The sequence below is a fragment of the Erinaceus europaeus genome, chromosome 18, assembly GCF_950295315.1.
Source record: "Erinaceus europaeus chromosome 18, mEriEur2.1, whole genome shotgun sequence".
NCBI lineage: Eukaryota > Metazoa > Chordata > Mammalia > Eulipotyphla > Erinaceidae > Erinaceus > Erinaceus europaeus.
The window spans coordinates 51,201,667-51,221,293 of NC_080179.1; the positions used below are offsets into that span (position 1 = coordinate 51,201,667).

The 19,627-nt window shown below is 42.7% G+C and overlaps 1 protein-coding gene across 2 annotated transcripts in view; it reads left to right on the forward strand.

Moving 5' to 3' along the window:
* The first annotated feature begins 611 nt into the window (after positions 1-611).
* Positions 612-19,627, forward strand: part of GPR39 (G protein-coupled receptor 39) — a 263,006-nt gene continuing 243,990 nt past the window's right edge. Inside the window, exons 1-2 of one of the 2 annotated variants that reach the window (XM_060178021.1) lie at positions 614-765; positions 953-1,749. In XM_060178021.1, the coding sequence (XP_060034004.1) occupies positions 1,113-1,749 (637 nt within the window). In that variant the 5' untranslated portion in view covers positions 614-765; positions 953-1,112. Of the gene's footprint in view, positions 1,750-19,627 lie in introns of both variants that reach the window. The other variant, XM_007522292.3, reaches the window with a different exon arrangement.

Consider the following 19,627-nt stretch of genomic DNA (forward strand, 5'->3'; position numbering starts at 1 on the left):
CTGCTCTTCCAGCACTGGAACCTGAACTCAGGGAACTAGAAGCAGAACCCTGAAAGCTTTGGGGCAGGTAGTAGGGGGAGCATGGTGTCCAATTAGCTTGCTTAGGGCTAGCTTCCTGAAACAGAGGCTTGATCTGCAGTAACTGACTGGACCCAGTGTGCAGTTACTTCCAAACAGGCAGTGGTTGAGTCTTTGAAGGGACCTAGGGAAGCTGTGGCAGTGGGCAGGCAGGAGGGGGAAGCTTGGCCCAGCCTCAGTCCAGGATTTTCAGTCAAGGGGCACCAACCTGGGCTCCTGCAATGTGAGAAGGTGCAGACAGCGACCTCTGCTTGCTGGTGGAGGCCTGGGCAGCAGAGAAGCTGGGGCTAAGATCGGATTTCTTGGACAGTGTCCATGTTTAAGTCAAAATCCAATACAGGGCTGGGTCTGAAGTCTGCTGTGGTTAATGATTAATTCCTGACCACCCAGCCTCCAGCAGTTTCTGGAGGGCGGATAGGCCAGACAAGTGCCAGGAGTCATGAGGGGAGGGAGCTTTCTAATGCTGTCTCCGCCCCTGTTAAGAAAGGGGGTCAGAGCAGAGCCTCCTCCCTTCGCCTGCCTCCTCTCCTCCTCCTCCTCCTTCCTTCTCTCTCTCTCTCTCTCTCTCTCTCTCTCTCTCTCTCTCTCTACCACAAACCAGACGCCCAAGTGCTGCTGATTGGCTCAATTGGGCTGCTCCAGGAAGCTCAGAGGCAAGCGCTTGAAATACTAGGTTCCTACTTCCAGGTGAGCAGCAGAGAGAGTGAAAGTAAGTGCTGCCTTCACTCTGCTCAGTCAGAACCAAGAGCTCTGGGTCCTACTGGGAGGTGGAAGGGGAACTTGAGAAGGTTTCTGGAGCTGGCGGTGAGGTTCTTTTCCTCATGGCTTCACCCAGAAGCCCTGAAAGTGACTGCTCCTCTGTCATTGATCACAGCCATGTCCCCCAGTTCGAAGTGGCCACCTGGATTAAAATCACCCTCATCCTTGTTTACCTGGTCATCTTCGTGGTGGGCATCCTGGGGAACAGTGTCACCATTCGGGTCACCCAGGTGCTGCAGAAGAAAGGCTACTTGCAGAAGGAGGTGACAGATCACATGGTGAGCCTGGCGTGCTCTGACATCCTGGTCTTCCTCATCGGTATGCCCATGGAATTCTATAGCATCATCTGGAACCCCCTTACCACACCCAGCTACCCCCTGTCCTGTAAGCTTCATACTTTCCTGTTTGAGGCCTGCAGCTATGCCACCCTGTTGCACGTGCTGACGCTCAGCTTTGAGCGGTACATTGCCATCTGCCACCCCTTCAGGTATAAGGCATTGTCTGGGCCTTGCCAAGTGAAGCTGCTGATTGCCTTTGTCTGGGTCACATCTGTCCTGGTGGCATTGCCTTTGCTTTTTGCCATGGGGGTTGAGTACCCACTGCTGCACGTGCCCAGCCACCGGGGTCTCACTTGCAACCGTTCTCGTACCCGCCACCACGAGCAGCCGGAGAAGTCCAACATGTCCATCTGCACCAATCTCTCCAGTCGCTGGACTGTGTTCCAGTCCAGCATCTTCAGTGCTTTTGTCATCTACCTGGTGGTCTTGGTCTTCGTAGCCTTCATGTGCTGGAACATGATGCAGGTGCTAAGAAAGAGCAAGCAGGGCACCGTGGCCGGGAAGGGGCAGCAACTAAGGAAGTCAGAGAGCGAGGAGAGCAGGACGGCACGGAGGCAGACCATCATCTTCCTGAGTGAGTGCTGGGCTGAGGGCAACCTGAGGGTCTCTGGATGCTGCTTCTCTGGGGGGATTCCTGTTATGGCACACAGAGCAATAGCCCAGGAGTCAGAAGGGCTGAGCATATTCCAGAATGGGCACCTCAGTGACTGCCACACAAGATGTCTTTGGGAAAATGGGGACAACATATTGTGATGAAGGTCTTATTAGGTAATTGGGAAGAAGTGAAAGTATGTTGAGAAGAATCAAGTTTCATGGAAATTTTTTAAAAATGAATATTCTCCTCTAGCTCAGCCTTTGTCCTAGAGAATTTTTCACAGGCAACTGGATTTGGTTCCCAATTTTTCTGATCCTTTAGAGAAGCAGTGCTATGAGCAGAAGACTCTAGGCTGCTGTTTTATTCACTGGCTGATTGCTTACTTGGTCTTAAATTACTGGAGCTCTCAGTTACATACTCCCCAGGGAAGCACCTGGGTTTCCTGTGTGCTGGGTCTATTTCCTAGCTGAGCAGAGAGGCTGGGTGAGGCTAGGTACCCTGATGGGGAAATCTAGCTGCATAGGGAACTCAGAATTGATTGATCATCTGAAATACTTCATTGCTAAGTAGAAAATGCTGTTTTCCAAACCCTTTCTGTGATTCAGGTGTGATAAAGTCAGGTCCTTCTGCATTTCTGAGAGGAAGTGTGGTCTCGCATGAAGCTGGTCACTGCTCTCTAGGTGCTGTGACTTAGAGATATGGGAAGTGTGTGGGAATAAAAAAATTTACTTTTTTTCCCCTTCCCAACAGAAATTAAAAGGCATTGTGCATGTGTGAGTCAAAGGGAAGTTGGTCAAAAAAATGTTTCCCCCCTTCTCCTTTTTCTAGTGTGGAGTCAGGAGAAGGAATAAATCATGGCAATGTTTATTTTTGGTTTGGGGAAACCTGAGTAACAGGTTCCAGCACCAGGAGTTAAGCCTTAAGATAAAATGTCAAGAGAGATAGGAAGAATCTAATCTTGCTTTAGCCTGTCCCTGGCATCTGGTGTGCCCTTACAGCTGACCTGACTTTTCTCTGTGTCTCTGTAACGCAAGAGTTTTTGATGCCTGCTCAGTGCCAGGGGCTGTGTGAGCTGATGCACATTTCCATTTCACAGAAGAGGAATTTGAGGTCTAACCTCTAAAAAGAGGAAGAACAAGTTCAAACACACTTAAGTGCAGCTCCCATGTTCCAACCTTGCTTCTCAGGAGAATGAGGCTGTGATGAGGGGGAATGAAATAAAGCAGGACTTTGATACGGTGTGTGTGTGTGTGTGTGTGTGTGTGTGTGTGTGTGTGTGTGTGTGTGTGTGTGTGTGTGTGTGTGTGTTGGGGGGGTTGTTGAGCTAGTGATATTGCTACCTCCTAGGGCAGCTTTTCTAGAAAAATACTTGGAGCAAGGATTCTGTCACAAGTGACTCTGGGGACTGGGAAAGACCCAGCTCGATTCAGTCTCACAATGACTACTACCTAAAATATTGTAGGAAGGAACTAACACTGCATTTATTTGAATGTCTGTTTAGAGTATGGATAGTCTTGCCAATGCCTATGTTCAGCGGGGAAGCAATTATAGAAGCCAGACCTTCCACCTTGTGCACCCCATAATGACCCTGTGTCCATGCTCCCAGAGGGTTAAAGAACAGGAAAGCTATCAGGGGAGGGGATGGGATACAGAGTTCTGGTGGTGGAGATTCTGTGGAGTTGTACTCCTCCGATCCTATGGTTTTGTCAGTGTTTCCTTTTTTATAAATAAAAATTTTAAAAAGTTTAGTTTTCCCCTCCTATATGCTTAGGAATATCATAAACATTTAGTAGCACTTAATCCTTTTCTTCCTTTCTTTCCTTTTCTTTATGTCTTCCCCTCTCCCATACTTCATATGTCCCCTTCCTTCCTCCTATTTTTCCATAGGGCACTGGTCTGAATGGATAGAATTTGGGGGTAGGAGAGAATTAGAAGTATCTCCAGTTACCTCACACTCTTAAGAATTAAGACTAAGCTTTTTGATCAAGGAAACATAATTGATTTATCTTTGTTCTCTATTGGGTCAATCTCTGTTTTTTAAAATTTTATCTGCATAGATATTTTGCCTATGGGGTAGTGTTCCATATTCAACAATTTCCATTTGTACTGCAAAAATCATAATGCCGGGTATGGTGTATGGGGTTAAGAGCACATAGTATGAAGCCAAGGACTGGTGCAAGGATTCTAGTTCGAGCCCTTTGTTCCTACCAGCAGGGGAGTCTCTTCACAAGTGGTGAAGCACGTCTGCAGGGGTCTCTCTGTCTCTTTAAATTGCTACCTCCCCCTCTCCTCTTTTTCTCTGTCCTATACAACAACAACAAATGGCTATCAGGAATAGTGGATTCACAGTACTGGCACCAAGCCCCAGCAATAACCCTGGAGGCAAAAAATAATAATAATGCCACAGATCTTTTAAACAATATTTCACACAATATAGAAAAGGGCTAGAGGAAGGGAGGAAGAGAGAAGTTAGAGTGCCATTCTGGTATGTGAGGGCCCAGAATAAAACCGGGAACCTCAGTCATGCTAGTCCTACACTCCACCAACTGAACTATTTTCCTGGCCACACCATACACTTAATGCAGAGGTAGATACAAGTGGACTATGAAGATCCCATCATCCAGTTAGTGATTTCCTAGAATGGGTTTGTTTTTGCTGCTAATTTCATCCTTTGTCTTCTCTCTCTCTCTCTCTCTCTCTCTCTCTGTATCTCTGATACAACTCCTATTAATCACCCAGTGTGTTCTGGCATAAAGATTGTTGAATGGTAATCAGGTGCTCAATGTTTGATAATGTCTTAGGGGAATTTACCATTTGTGTTTAGCCCATTTCCTCTGTAGTTGATTTTCAAAACAGTTCTTGCAAAAGCCCTTCTCTCCCAATGAATTTTTAAGAGCAGAAGCCTCACTAATTAACTCAAGTTAGTAAATAAATTAATGGAGTGAAGAGAAAGAAATCATGGTCTGCATCCATCAGATTAATACAATGCAATTTACTTTCTGGGTTTCATAAAACTTCTGCTTTTGGGGCATTTTTAACCCAGGACAAATGAATATATAAATTGTTTATGGATTGCTGAATTTAACGTAGTGATTTAGTGGTCTTTTTAGTATTCCAGTTAACAGATGAATAGAATTAAAACAAATATTTGTTCATTTCAAACATTTTGCATTTAATGTGAAATGTAAATGACAACAGAGCACAAGATGTTTTTCTCTGTTGAAGCAATGAACAAACAATAAAGAATTTTTCTCTCTTGTATTTTTACAAATGCTAAGTTCTGCATAGCAGAAAAATTCATAAATTTACCCAAGATGGGGAAGTCTGTGTAGAAATTATTAATTTTCCTTCCTGCATCTTTTATGATTAAACTTCAATCTATTTCAGTTGTGCTGGCAAGTAACAAAAACAAGCTGAGAACTATGGGAGAGAGAGAGAGAGAGTGAGAGTCACTGGGGCTTTTCTTAGCTTTTAAGTGGCGCCTTGAAAAATGTGCATTCTTGCAAATATGAGTATCTCTTCTTGTCTTCTTGGTAGCTCAGTGAAAAAAATCAAAAGAAAACTTACTTCCTTTTGCAAGGTTGTAGTTAATGGGGGCAGGATAATGCTAATTCAGTGATGTCAGAACAGAATGTGCTGGTCTGGATGCCTGCCTCTTCTGGAGAAAAGTACTGCTGAACTTGACTCTGTGTTCCTTACATGTTGAGGATATGAAGGTGGAGCCTTTCTTTCAAGAGGCTTTCTGGATCTTCTGTGTCAGCTTCCTGAACCCTCCCTTTGTGTTACGAGCAATGCATGTAGCATCCATGTCAGGAACACCCATGTGTCTGTTGCTCCTGTGATTTGTTGTCTGATGCCTCCCACTTAAAATAGAAAGATAGCTTAAAATTAGCACAGTTTCAATTTCTATAGCTTCCCAGAACATAAAGTGATTGGGACTTGGTTACAGCAGCCTCCTAGAAATCCAAAGGGCAGCAGTTGTACTTCAACTATAGTGAAAAAAAATACAGATAATCAGGGAACATGAAATTAAACATTGTAAGATATTTGGTATAGTATTTACACTCTTTTAAGTTCTGATTTGCTGTCCTGAGTTAGAAAGAAAGGGAAGAAATTGCACACAGTGGCCTGAATTAATGCAAAATTGAACTGTTAATGGGAGAAGATCTTAACTGTGAATGTTATCCATGTGTGTGTTTCCATGGGGAAAAGGATAGAGTTGCTTCTTTAATAGACTACTCCAAACATAAGGTTATTTATTCAGATGTTTGTGGAATGGGTTGAAGAAAAAGTGGAGAAAAGGAGACCAGAATCACATCTGAATTTTTAGGATCCAGATTTAGACATAAAGGTCCTGAGTGTGATATATATATATGAGAGAGAGAGAGAGAGAGAGAGAGAGAGGGAGTTGTTGATATTGAGTCCTCCTTCACTGAGGATAAGTGATATCTAAAAACAAACTCTAAAAGTTTCTTAGAATGGAATCCAAAATTTCATGTGGAAAATACATTTGGGACTTCATTGTGAAAACTATGGAAAGAAATTTTCTCATATGTTATTAAGTATAAGTTACAATTTTAGCTCTATGCTAATGTTTATAATAATCCCTCAGACTGAAATTAGTGCGACTGTTTGAGGACATACATTTTTTAATTGGGTAGTAATTTTATTGAACCATTACAAGAACATTGAAGGAGGTATTACCTTTCCCATTTTTGTGGACAAGGAAATGGGAACACAGAGTAGCACATCATCTTGAGTGTAATCACACAAGAAATAGATCCAGGATTCCTACTCTGATATGTCTGAATTCAAAATCTATGTGATCTCCATTATTCAATAACATCATGAAATAGAATTGACACCAAATTCTGAAAAATAACCTGTTTGACTGTTGCCTCTCTGGCCTAAACACCTCTAGATATTTATATTCTTTTTATGATTTTTTTTGCCTCCAGGGTTATTACTGGGGTTTGGTGCCTACACTACTAATCCACTGCTTCTGGAGGCCATTTTTCCCATTTTGTTGCCCTTATTGTTGCCCTTGTTGTTGTTGTTATTGTTGTTATTGCTGGATAGGACAGAGAGAAATCAAGAGAAGAAGGGAAGACAGAGAAAGGGAGAGAAAGATAGACACCTGCAAACCAGCTTCACTGCCCTTGAAGTAATTCCCCTGCAGGTGGGGGGCTGGGGACACCAACTGGGATACTTGTGCTGGTTCTTGGGCTTCATGCCATGTGCACTTAACCTGTTGTGCTACCACCCAGCCCCCTTTATGATATTTTAAAGGCTCCTTCATGATCTTGGCCACTATCTTATAGATGTACCTGAATTTTTTTTTTTTGTCTCCAGGGTTATTGCCAAGGCTCGGTGTCTGCACCATGAATCCACTGCTCCTGGAGCCCATTTTTTTCCCCTTTGTTACTCTGGTTGTTTTACCATTGTTGTGGTTATTATTATCATTGTTATTGATGTCATTGTTGTTGGATAGGACAGAGAGAAATGGAGAGAGGAGGGGAAGACAGAGAGGGGGAGAGAAAGACAGACACCTGCAGACCTGCTTCACTGCCTGTGAAGCGACTCCTCTGCAGGTGTGATGGCAGGGCTTGAAGCGGGATCCTTCTGCCAGTCCCTGTGCTTTGTACCACATGCGCTTAACCCACTGCGCTACTGCCCGACCCCCTGAACCTGAATTTTTATCCACACACCTATATGATAATGTGTATAATTCCACATCCTTCATCTCATGAGAGTTCTGTGTCCCCATTTCCTCCATTGGAAATTTCAGTAGTTCTCCCAAGATCACAGACATGGGTTGACTATTATCTTTATACTATCTATCTGCATATATATATATATATATATATATATATACATATATATATGTATATATATATATATATATAGAGAGAGAGAGAGAGAGAGAGAATAATTTTTCTAACAACAATGTGATAATCTCTGTTTAATCGTTCTCAGTAAGATTATAAAGGGTTTCTCCCAAAGGTTTCCCTTAAATGTTTTGCTACTTAAAACATCTTTGTTGAAGTACTTGTACTGGCCTCCTCCTTGTCAATTTTGTTGTTGTGTGCCGCGGAGAAGAGAGAGAGGAGGTCCGGAGCAAAGAGGGAACACAAATCTTTATTTGTGCTGGCACCTCAGAGTTGGGTGCTAGAGAAGCAGGTTGGGCCACGTGGAGGTAGCAAAAATGGCCGCCTCATGCAATAACCTTTCCTGTGTCTGAACACTGAAGTGAAGTGCTGGCAAGAGAGCGAGGTGTGGAAGAAGAAGGGCTTTTATAGGAGCAGCTTTTGCGAGAATGGGAAGTGGGAGGAGTAACCATAGCACTCCAGGATAGGATAATAACTCTCGTGAGAATGGGAGGGGGGAGGAGGGACCAAAGCACTCCAAATATCATGGGGAAATAGACAATGCCCTGAGGGCACAACATGGTGAAACAGGCACTCCGAGAATGTCCCAACTCTTGCGGGAACTAGCAGTAGGCTGAGGGGACAACATGGCAGATGTGACTGCATCTGCACAATTTCACAGCATCTCCCCCTTTCCTTTTATCTAATTCCCAGGGCAACAGTGTGTAAAGTCTATGAACTACTCAGGATCAGTCTATGAAAAACCAGCAAAGTGAAGGGAAGGAAGCTGCTGTAAAATTATCTAAAGTGTCCAAAGGGTATACCAGCAAGTCCGATAGAAGTCTCAGTCCAAAGTAGGTGACTAGGGGGAGAAATGGCAGGGGATGAAATGCTGCATGAGGAAGGTCAGCCTCTGTAATTCTGCTTTGCTGTAGAGAGTGAGCTGGAATCGCCAAAATGTGACAGGTCAAAGTAGAAGCAGGAAAGGCAGACAGGCAGTAAAAAAGTTCTGTCCTTGGAGTCTGTGAATCAGGTTCTTCAGATCGCATCAGGTGACATCTAGGGTTATGGGGGGGTTGTGCCACTGTAGTCGTGCCATCTAGTGGGTGATGTCAAAGTGTGCAGGGGTCCAGATGGTTTTTTCCAGGATTCCTGTGGAAGAAACACAATCTGCTTCTCGTGGTTAGCAGAGCATCTGATTTGAATGCTTTATAGAAAAAGAGGTTTGGTGCCTTAGCCAACTGAGTATTGGGGGATGTATCTTTCCTATTCATTTATTATTATTATTTTATATTATTTGTCATGGTAGTCAGCCGTTATCTGGAAGGTCCTGGGTGATTCATGGGGAAAAAGAACTTATCTTTTAACAAGGACTCTAAGGTGTAGGGAAGCGGGAACTTTTTTTTTTTTGTTGGTATTTTGCCTTTTGTTGCCCTAGTTGTTTTATTGTTGTAATTATATTGTTGTTATTACTGATATTGTGGTTGTTGGGTAGAACAGAGAGCAATTGAGAGAGGAGGGGAAGACAGAGAAGAGGAGAGAAAGAGACACCTGCAGAACTGCTTCACCGCCTGTGAAGCGATTCCCCTGCAGGTGAGGAGCCAGGGCTCAAACTGGAATCCTTAAGCCAGTTCTTGCACTTAGCACCACCTGCGCTAAACCCGCTGCGCCACTTCCCAATTCCCAGGAACTATCTTTTAACATAAACTCTATGGCCATGCCAATAGCAATCTAGAGGGCACATGTGGCTCCCCACATGTCCCCCTTTCTTATATCATGTTTTGATGTTTGGCGGACTTTGTTTTGTGGCAGGGCGGACTGTGCCTGTCTTAGGTTGGGGATCAGCCTTCGTCTTACCTGTCATTGGAACACCTGGTCATTTTTGCCCAGTAGTACCAGGTACCCTGTTTTAGGTTGATTGGATAGCGCTAGTTTCCCTTTTACCCGTCATTGGCTAACCAGTCCTCTACATGGTGGATGTTCTGATGGAGGGGGGCAAATCCTCCACAGCAACTCAATATTCTGCCATGTCCAGCCTATGATAGTGAGTTTGTATAGGTTGCATCTTTATGGCATCAATCTGTTGTTGCAAAAAGGCCATGAGCTTATTAAAAATTATAGGACCGTGGTCTGGGAGGTGTCGCAGTGGATAAGGCGTTAGACTCTCAAGCGTGAGGTCCCAAGTTTGATCCCTGGAAGCACATGTACCAGAAAGATATCTGGTTCTTTCTCTCTCCTCCTCTCTTTCTCATTAATAAATAAATTAAAATGTTTAAAAAAAAGAATTATAGGACCTATTGTGAGCAGAAGAAGTAAAACAAGCTAGGGTCCCACAACTAAGGGTAGACAGGTAAGGAAGGGGGAATGTATCCATTGGTATGAAGAGGTGGGATCATATCTCAAGTCTAAGGGAAGCAGTCAGTGAATGTGATGTCTAGGGGAACAGCCATTTGTCTTTGGAGGTAGTAAAGGATGTCAGTGGCATGGGTGATGTTATAAAAGGAAACATCTTTAAATTGTTGGCTGACAAAGGCATGGCTTATGTTGGCAAGACAAGATACCCCAGTTAAGTTTACAAGAATATGTGAATGTTGTTAATTTACATAGGTTGTATATGGAGGAACTTTTTATAGTTTAATACCTTACATTATGAACAGATGATTCTTCATATGAAGGCTTGATAGCTGTACTCACTTGTGAAAAAAAATAAAACTTGTAACAAGTTAAAGGTTTACTATAATTGATACCTCAATGATTACAATTGGTTTGAATATCTTTATGATTCTGTTAAAAGGTATCTAATGTAACCTCCTGTAGCAGTCTCTACAGCAGGATATTTAGACCAATTATAGTTCAAATATATATTGATTTTTTAACCATTTTTACTTTGGAGTATAAACAGACTCAGGTTACTTAGAGAGTTAACGTATGTTAGTGACAATGGTTTTAACATTTGCAGTGCCAGATTGATGCCAGATCTGTTGTGGATTAATTTCCACAAGATAGTTTACAGGGCACTTTTGGGGGCCCTCCAAAAGCGTCCTGTATACAGAATTTGCATTTTAGTTTTGGGGATATATTGTCACGTTAAATATTTAGACTTTACCTTAAATAGTAATTTAACAAATTAACTTTACCTTTCCTGGTAGTGATATAGCTTCAAGGTTACACTTTTAACCATTAAGTTAATGTTTTACCAAACTTGAAACATACATATAAACATTTAGTTATAACACACAGGAGGAAAAAAAAATTTGTTATAAAAACATATCATTTAAAAAAAACCAAATTTATATCTTTCATTACTCACACAGTTTAAGACTAAACGCTTACATATATACCAAAACTTATACATAAAATAAAAAGAGAGAAAAAAAATTTTTGGAATTTTTCTGGACATCTCCAGAAATTTTGGCTGCATCCAGCATTTTTATATAAAATATAAAATTACCTTATAGAGTACTCTGTGCAGATGGGTCATGCAAAAATTTTTGGTCATTCAACACACTCACTCACAAAACATAACTGGCCAGTCATAACATAAGACATTCAGGGGAGGGGTAGGAGAGAGGGCTCTGTGAGCCAACTTTTGGAGGTACTGCCATGTCATATTATGGATCCTGGGATGTATCCTTCGGCTAGTCCTATTGTATTTCTTGTTCTTCAGGGATAACAGTGCCATCATGAGGGTATTGTCGGACATGGCAGGCAGGAACCCAGACAGGTTTAGAGTAATTATGTGGGAAAATGCATGCAAAACCTCTTCCCATGGTCAATAGAGGGTCCGGCCCTTTCCAAATTTTATCAAGTGGGTCTTTCCATTTGACCTTAATAGATGGGAGAGTAGATGTTGTTTGCCAGTGAAGAATAATAGGAGGTAAGTCTGAGTTATTGTAAATATTAAAGAGATTTAACGTAGTTAAAGCTTTTGCTAGATGGATATTGGGGGGGTACATTCCTCCTTTATCTTTATTCAATTGAGCCTTACGGGTTTGATGGGCCCTCTCGACAATGCCTTGTCCCTGTGGATTATAGGGAATGTCTGTGGTATGAGTAATGTTCCAAAGGGAACAAAAATCTTTAAATTGTTTGCTGGTAAACACAGGTCCATTGTCAGTTTTCAGTTGAAGAGGTAAGCCCATCACAGCAAAACAGGAGAGCATATGGCTTATAAGCTTTTTAGAGCTTTCTCCTGTCTGAGTTGTTGCCCACATAAATTTAGAAAAGGTATCAATTGAGACAAACACATATTTTTGTTTGCCAAAGTTTGGTATGTGGGTGACATCAATTTGCCAAATAGCATTAGCTTTTAAGCCTTGGGGGTTAACACCAAGAGTCTGAATAGCAGGTGTTTTTATGAGACTTTCAAAGGAAGAGCATGTAGCTAGGATATGTTTCAACTGTGGTAAAGGGACATCAGGAAATCGAGCTCAAAGGCTTTTAAGATTAACATGGGTTAGAGAATGGAAATCAGCAGGATCAGAGACAGAGACTAGGAGAGCTCCTGTGGAGGCAAGGCGGTCAGCTGCAGCATTCCCTTCAGACAGGGAACCAGGAAGAGGGCTGTGGGAACGAAGGTGCTGAATACATAGTGGTTGGGTTCGAGAAGAGAGCATGGAAGCGATTTGAATCAAGAGAGGGGAAAGTGGATTGTCATCAATTTTCACATAGGAACAAGCAAGCCATGGAAGTAAGTTAACAGTATACACACTGTCAGAAAAAAGGTTGAAAGATTCTGATACAGCTTTGAATGCAAGGAAAACAGCATAAAGTTCTTTGTATTCTCAGGGGAATTCTCAGGAAGCTCAGTAAAGAGAGTTTAGGGGCTTATTTGTCCGGGTAATATATAAGGGCAGCAGCTCCCTTTTTTCCACCATCAGTGAAGATTGTAGGAGCAGAAGGAATGGGATCTTGAGAGAAAAGTTTAGGTGCTAGTAGCAAAAGAGGTAAAGAAGCTATCAATTTATTAGAAGGAAAATGGTTATCTATTTGTCCTGGAAACCCCACAAAGCTTATGGCAAAGCGGGAATGATGGCATATGAGCCACTCTGTATCTGTGAGAGAAAAGGGCAGAATGATTAAATCCGGTTCCTTCCCTAAGACCTGCACAGACCTATTTCTTCCTTGGCGAACCATGAATGCTAATGTGTCTAAGTGAGGAGTCTTGGAGCTCCGCCTACTGTCGTGTGAAGCCACTTGAGAACCCCATGGTTCTGCCACAATGCCCCTACTACTGTGGGGGTGGAGTTAAAGATTAAAAGGTTTACCGGAGAGGAGAGGGAGAATCGAACAAGGTGCATGTCCTGGAGGGCCTGGTTAACCCTTTCCAGTGCCAAGGATGCCTCGGGAGTTAACTTACGTTTTGAGGAAGGCTGTTTGTTTCCTTTTAACAGGTGAAACAGTGGTTGGAGGCAGCTTGTAGGCAGATAAAGATACTGCCTAAGCCAATTTAAATTTCCAAGAAAACTTTGTGAAGAAGCAAGTGTGAGGTTAGAAGGAAAAGTAACACTAGGTTTTAAGGGATGAATTTGCATTAGAGAAATCTCTGAACCTAAAAAAGATATTGGAGGAATTAGCTGTATCTTCTCAGGAGCCACATTAAGGCCACTTTTCTTTAATGCAGGAATGAGAAAATCATGTAGGGCACAGAGATCTGTATCTGATTTTCCCCATATTAAAACGTCATCCATGTAATGAAAACATTAAGGCCCTTATGGATATATGGAAAAAGTGCAGATTTAACAGCCTCTTGACAAATTGTAGGACTATTGACCATGCCCTGGGGCAGCACTACCCATTCAAATCTATCTGCAGGGCTGGCATTATTAATAGAAGGAAAAGAGAAGGCAAAGGAATAGAGAAAAAACAATCTTGTATATCAATAGCTATGATTGGAATTCCCGTGGGAATTGCAGGGAGCCCCAGACCTGCATGGTTTTATTAACTGCACAGAGATCTTGGAGGAGGTGCCATTTTCCTGAGCGCTTTTTAATCACAAAGACAGGAGTATTCCATGGGCTTTGAGAATGATGAATGTGTCCCAAGGACAACTGCTCTCGGACGAGCTCCTTTAAAATTTCTAGCTTATCCCTAGGTAAAGGCCACTGTTCCACCCAGACAGGCTCATTAGAAAGCCAGCCTAAGCGCTAAGCGGGGAGTTTGGCTACGAACAGTGGCAGTTAGTATTGGGGGTGCTGATTAGATCTGGTCTCACAGGAGCAGGTGTTACGCTCTGCAGAGGCATCTGTGGATATCCTAACATCAAGACATTCCAGAAGATCTCTGCCCAGTAGGTTGGTGCTAATATCAGCTACCAGAGGGCAAAAGTGTCCTGTAGAACCTTCTGGGTCTTCCCACATAAGCGAATCTCGTGTGAGAAATGATTGGGTCACCCCTCCAACCCCGTGTATATGGGGTCCCAAGAGGAGTTCCCAATTTTGGGGAATATCTGCTTGCCTTAAAATAGTCTTTTCTGCCCCCATGTCAATCAAAAATTTAAAAGGAATATTGCCAATCCTTACTGTCATAGTAGGGTGACCATGTTCTAAAACAGGAGTGGTCCACAAAATCTCAGGCCCTGAATTTGTACCATTCAGGGGCGTGCCATCTTTATGAATTTTGGACCAACAATCTCTCTTCCAATGAAACCCTTTCTGACATCTAGGACAAGGTGTTCGTGGCTTCTGGCTCCCTGACTGAAAGCGGAGTTGCCCTGACTTGAGGCGGGGTTGCCCTGACTGGAGGCATGGTCGCAGCTTATCTGGACATTGGTTACGCCAGTGCTCTTGGTGACCGCACTGAAAACAGGCCCCATTTTGATTACATGGGGTAACTGCATAAACCTGTGTCGTAGCGGGTGCCCCATAATTGCCTGATGTAAGTCCCTGTGTCGATAAAATCCAATTATCTGGGTGTAGGTGTTTAAGACTAAGGCATGCCTGATGGAATTGTGGTATCATGTCATCCCAGACAATAGAACGCAGGAGGAAAGAGAGGATTTCAGGATTATAAACCTTTCTCTCTAAGGTTTGCCTCACCCTTGAGATGAAATTCACTAAGGATTCATCAGTGTTTTGGTGAAGAGAGTTAATAGGGACTGAGGCCTCTACTGTGGTTGGGGTTAACCTTTCCCATGCTTGTGTTGCACAGATGCGTACCTGTTCAAAATAACCAGTTGGAAACTTCGCTTCTGCCTGCTGAGTTCCAGTTTCAAACTCTCCTACTCCAAACAATGCATCAAAATTCCAGGCTATCTGTTTGTTACTATTTTCCTGTGATTGTCTAGAGCATTCATCATGGAAGTATGCCTTCCATTGTAGATAGAGGGGGTCTGGCAATGCAGCACAAACCAGGTCTTTCCAGTCCTTGGGTATATTTAGATGCTGGTAAAAACTCCTTAAAATAGACTTGGTCCATGAAGCATGAATACTGTCCTCCTTCATGGCTTGTCTGAGTTCTCTGAGCTCTTTGGAGGAGTATGGGTGCCACACCTGAGGGTTTTGTCTATTGGGGCCCACATTTACCGGAAAGGTGTGGACTTGGTCTAATGATGCGGGGGAAAGACTTACAGAAGTGAAAGCTGCTGTAGTGGCTACAGGGGAAACTGAGCGCGTATCTACAGGGACAGAGCTCTTGGGACAGGCTGCCAAAGGTTTAAGGTCTCTAAAAGCTGAAAACATATCCTTTAACTGCTGTATCTCTGCCACAAGGTCTCTTAATGATGAGGTATCAGCAGGGGGCGGGGTTAAAGGAGGAGCGTCCAAACACGTGTACGTGTCTGTGGATATGGAAGTTTTGGGAGTAGCTGCTGATCGCTTAGGGTGTCTTAAGCACATATGCTTTAACTCTCGTATCTCAGCCTCAAGGTCGCTTATCCTCATGGCAGACCATGTTGTACATATCTTGTAAGTAGCAATTATAGCTATGCGAACCCACGGTGTAGCGAAAATTAAAGTGTTTCTGAAAGCAAGAACCTGTCCCAGGAGAGAAGGAGATAATGTCTGGGACACCTCCTCTTAAAACAAAAAAAATCCCATGGTGAGGGGAAACGCAGGGCCACAGAGTCAGGCGGCTGCCACTTACCTGTGTCTGGGTGGCTTTTCTGGACCTCAGGCCAGGCATGAGTGCGGGACACGTTGGGCGCCAGATGTTGTTGTGTGCCGCAGAGAAGAGAGAGAGGAGGTCCAGAACAAAGAGGGAACACAAATCTTTATTTGTGCTGGCACCTCAGAGTTGGGTGCTAGAGAAGCAGGTTGGGCCATGTGGAGGTAGCGAAAATGGCTGCCTCACGCAGTAACCTTTCCTGCGTCTGAACACTGAAGTGAAGTGCTGGCAAGAGAGCGAGGTGCGGAAGAAGAAGGGCTTTTATAGGAGCAACTTTTGCGAGAATGGGAAGGGGGAGGAGTAACCATAGCACTCCAGGATAGGATAATAACTCTCGTGAGAATGGGAGGGGGGAGGAGTGACCAAAGCACTCCAAATATCGTGGGGAAATAGACAATGCCCTGAGGGCACAACATGGCTGAACAGGCACTCCGAGAATGTCCCAACTCTCACGGGAACTAGCAGTAGGCTGAGGGGACAACATGGCAGATGTGACTGCATCTGCACAATTTCCCAGCAAATTTTCCATTCTTTCAAGATTATGGAGTCTTAAGTAGGTCAGACCTTCATTTGATTCATGTTTCTACAGCTTTGCTCTCACTGACTTTATGAGATTCTGCACCCCATTGCAAGCTATACCTCCTAAATAACGAATAAAAAAAATCAACTCCTGTAACATGGTATGTATCAGCTGATTACATGGAGATTAATGGTCTGAAATGCTTCTGAAGTATGTAAAGAATTTTAAAATAGTTGTTTTCTTGACTATCTTATATACTGGCCTTAAAATAGTGTTTGTTATTAATTTTCCTTTGCAAAGTATCTCTCAGTAATATAAAGGAATATGTCAACCCAGTGTTACAGGAAATTTGCCAAAATTAAATAAATGACTTTTTAAAAAGTATAAGATGTTATTTTGGCTCAATTCTTTAGATATTGTAGAAAACAAACTTTTGTCTCAATTATTAAAGTTATGATTTCTCTTCTCTTCTTCCCTTTATTGGTGTGGTGTGGTAAATGGAATTTCATGTTTATTTCTCTATTCGTAATATGTGCCATAAATTGCAAGTGTCCTGTGATCGCTCTGGCAGACAAATATAATAAGGCTGCTTTATTTTTATCATTGAGCTATCTCAAAGATCTCATTTCTCTATTGGAGCTACGCATCATTTCTGTGGAGGGCAATATTGGAATCTCAGTCCCCATTCATTAGCAACCCTGTTCATCTGTCTTAGTTTCATGCCTCAGGGGGCTGCCAAAGTGTAATAAGGCAGCAGAAGCCTTGGTTGTCAAAACATTCAGCTTATTAATGTTAAAATCTCTCAGAATAAATATCATTTGTGAGTAGAGCCAGTGCAGAGAAAGAATATTGGGTTGGGAGTCAAGGAGCTGTATTCTGTCCTGCTAGACAAGGTCATTTGATCTGTCACTACAATCGTACTTCCATCTTTGACCATCTCTTCCTTCTGCCTCCCTCCCTTATCCTTCTGCAATCCAAGACACCCAACTATATCCACTACTACTTTCTAAGGTATGGATGACGAGAAGACAGTCATCATTACTACTAGAAGTATGTCAGTTTCACCTAGGCTCTGATTTCTGGTAGGGTTCTGCATTTGCAAGCATTTTCAAATAGCCCTAGATCATGAGGTACATTTACTTTTTTAAAAATTATTTTCATTTATTTTATTTTGATGGGATAGAGTGCAATTTTTGAGTGGCTAGAGGAAGGGGAGCTAGAATGGGGAGAGAGAAGGGGGAGGGGGAGGGAGGAGAGGAAGGGGGGCAGAGAGAGAGACCTGCAGCCCTGTTTCACCATTTGTGAAGCTTCCCTCCCTGCAGATGGGGAGCAGAGACTTGAATCTTGATCTTTGTCCATGGTAATATTTGTGCTCAACCCATTGCTCCACCACCTGCCCCCTCCTGAGGGACATTTTCTACTTTGTGTTCAGTAAGTTTTCTTCCAGCAAAATAAAAACTTCATTTGATGTGTCATCACTGGAAGAATGTCTACATCTACTCTTATCTTTCTTCAAAGCTATTGCAGCTGGGATCTTCCTAATACCCTCCAATCCCAACCCTATCAAAGTCAAGTCCATCAGTGATAATTCTCATGTCAAAGATAAAAATACTTAAAGCCCCACACAGTTAACTGCTTCTAACTTTTTTGAGACAGTTCTCCTTTTGTGTTTATGTTCTTGGTTTGCCGTAATGACGTATCATGAACTGAGTGGCCTAAACAGACCTTTTTTCTCTCTGACCTCTGGAAGTTAGAAATCTGAGATCAAATTTCTGGCAAGGCTGGTTTCTGGTGAGGCTGCTGCCTTAGTTTTCCCTTTGCTTGCTAGTCTTCACATGAACTTTGTTCTTTGGATATTAGAAGAGAGGGGTTTCTTGTTTTCCTATACCCCTTATAAGAATGTCAGCCATTTCAGATTAGGGCCTAGCACCATGACTTAACCTCACCTGCCTCGTGAAGGACCCTCTCTTCAATTAAGTAAAGTGGAGATTATGTGGCAAAAAGTCAAAATACGAATTTCGAAGGAATTTTATTCAATCTATGATGTCTTTTTAAATTTTTTATTAGTGATTTAATAATGATTAACTAGATTGTAAGATAAAAGGGGTAAAATTCCACACAGTTTTCACCACCAGAGTTCCATGTCCCATTCCTTCCATTGTAAGCTTCCTTCTCTATTCTTTATCCCTTTCTGGGAGTATGGACCAAAATTTATGGGGAGCAGAAGGTGGAAGGCCTGGCTTCTGTAATGGCTTATCTGCTGGACATGGGCATTGGCAGGATGACCCATACCCCAACCTGTTTCTATCTTCCCCTGGTGGGTTAGGGCTCTGGAGAGGTGTGCTTCCAAGACACATTGGTGGAGTCATCTGTCTGGGGATGTCAGGATGGCATCATGGTAGCATCTGCTACTTGGTGGCTGAAAGGTGGTAAGATAGAAAGCAAATTCATCAATAAACAGGAACCCAAATGTAGGAATAGAGCAAATGATACTAGGGGTCTTAATATGGAAAGAAGCTAGGGAATCTATTTTAGGTGTGTTCCAAGGGGCCCATGACTTACTAATTTTTGCCTGAGACCATCAGCTAACATTCAGGTGGACTAAAAGTATTGCTTGAGAAGATGGTATCAGAGTTTAGACTATGACTAGAAAGCTGGATTAGAACAGAGAGTAGTTCCCAAATATGAGGAAAGTATACAACTACTATTAACTGTTAATCCCATCTAACTTAGGGCCCATATGTATTCATATCTAGCATAGAAGCCGGTGTAACCTCTGAGTCCTTGTCTAAGCTCACAGTCCATGGTCACAGCTGGGAACACTCTAGGCTACAGTCAATTCAGGACCAATCTTTCTCAAGTAGCGTAGTTGGTTGACCAGCCTATTTTTGGAGACTTGGGTAGCTCCTATCGTTGCTGCTCTACAGTAAAGGCAAGGTCTTGGAGAGGCCAACAAGATGGCTTATGATGATGTTCCTGATGGAAGTGACCAGTGATGGTGCAGAAAGGGATATATTAGAGGATGAGGCCCAGCATATCAATGTGGGAATTCAAGGATTCCCTGACTAGAGCCCCAGATGATGGGGTGACCTGGTATTGACCAAAAATAAATAAATAAAATAAACAACGACAACAAAAAAATCATTAAAGTGTTCCAATCTCTTGCCCTTATCCAGCTTTTGTAGTCCTTACTTTATTTGATGAGATGAGACTTAAAGTGACTGAGAGAAGTGAAGTAGGGGTAGGAGAGGATGTCTAGGCATAAGGAATAAATATCTGACAAGGTAATTTATGGTGTTTTTCTACTTGCTTGCTGAACTTACTGAGTCTAAGTCTACTCAAAGCAGACTTCTGAGCACTTTGGCTT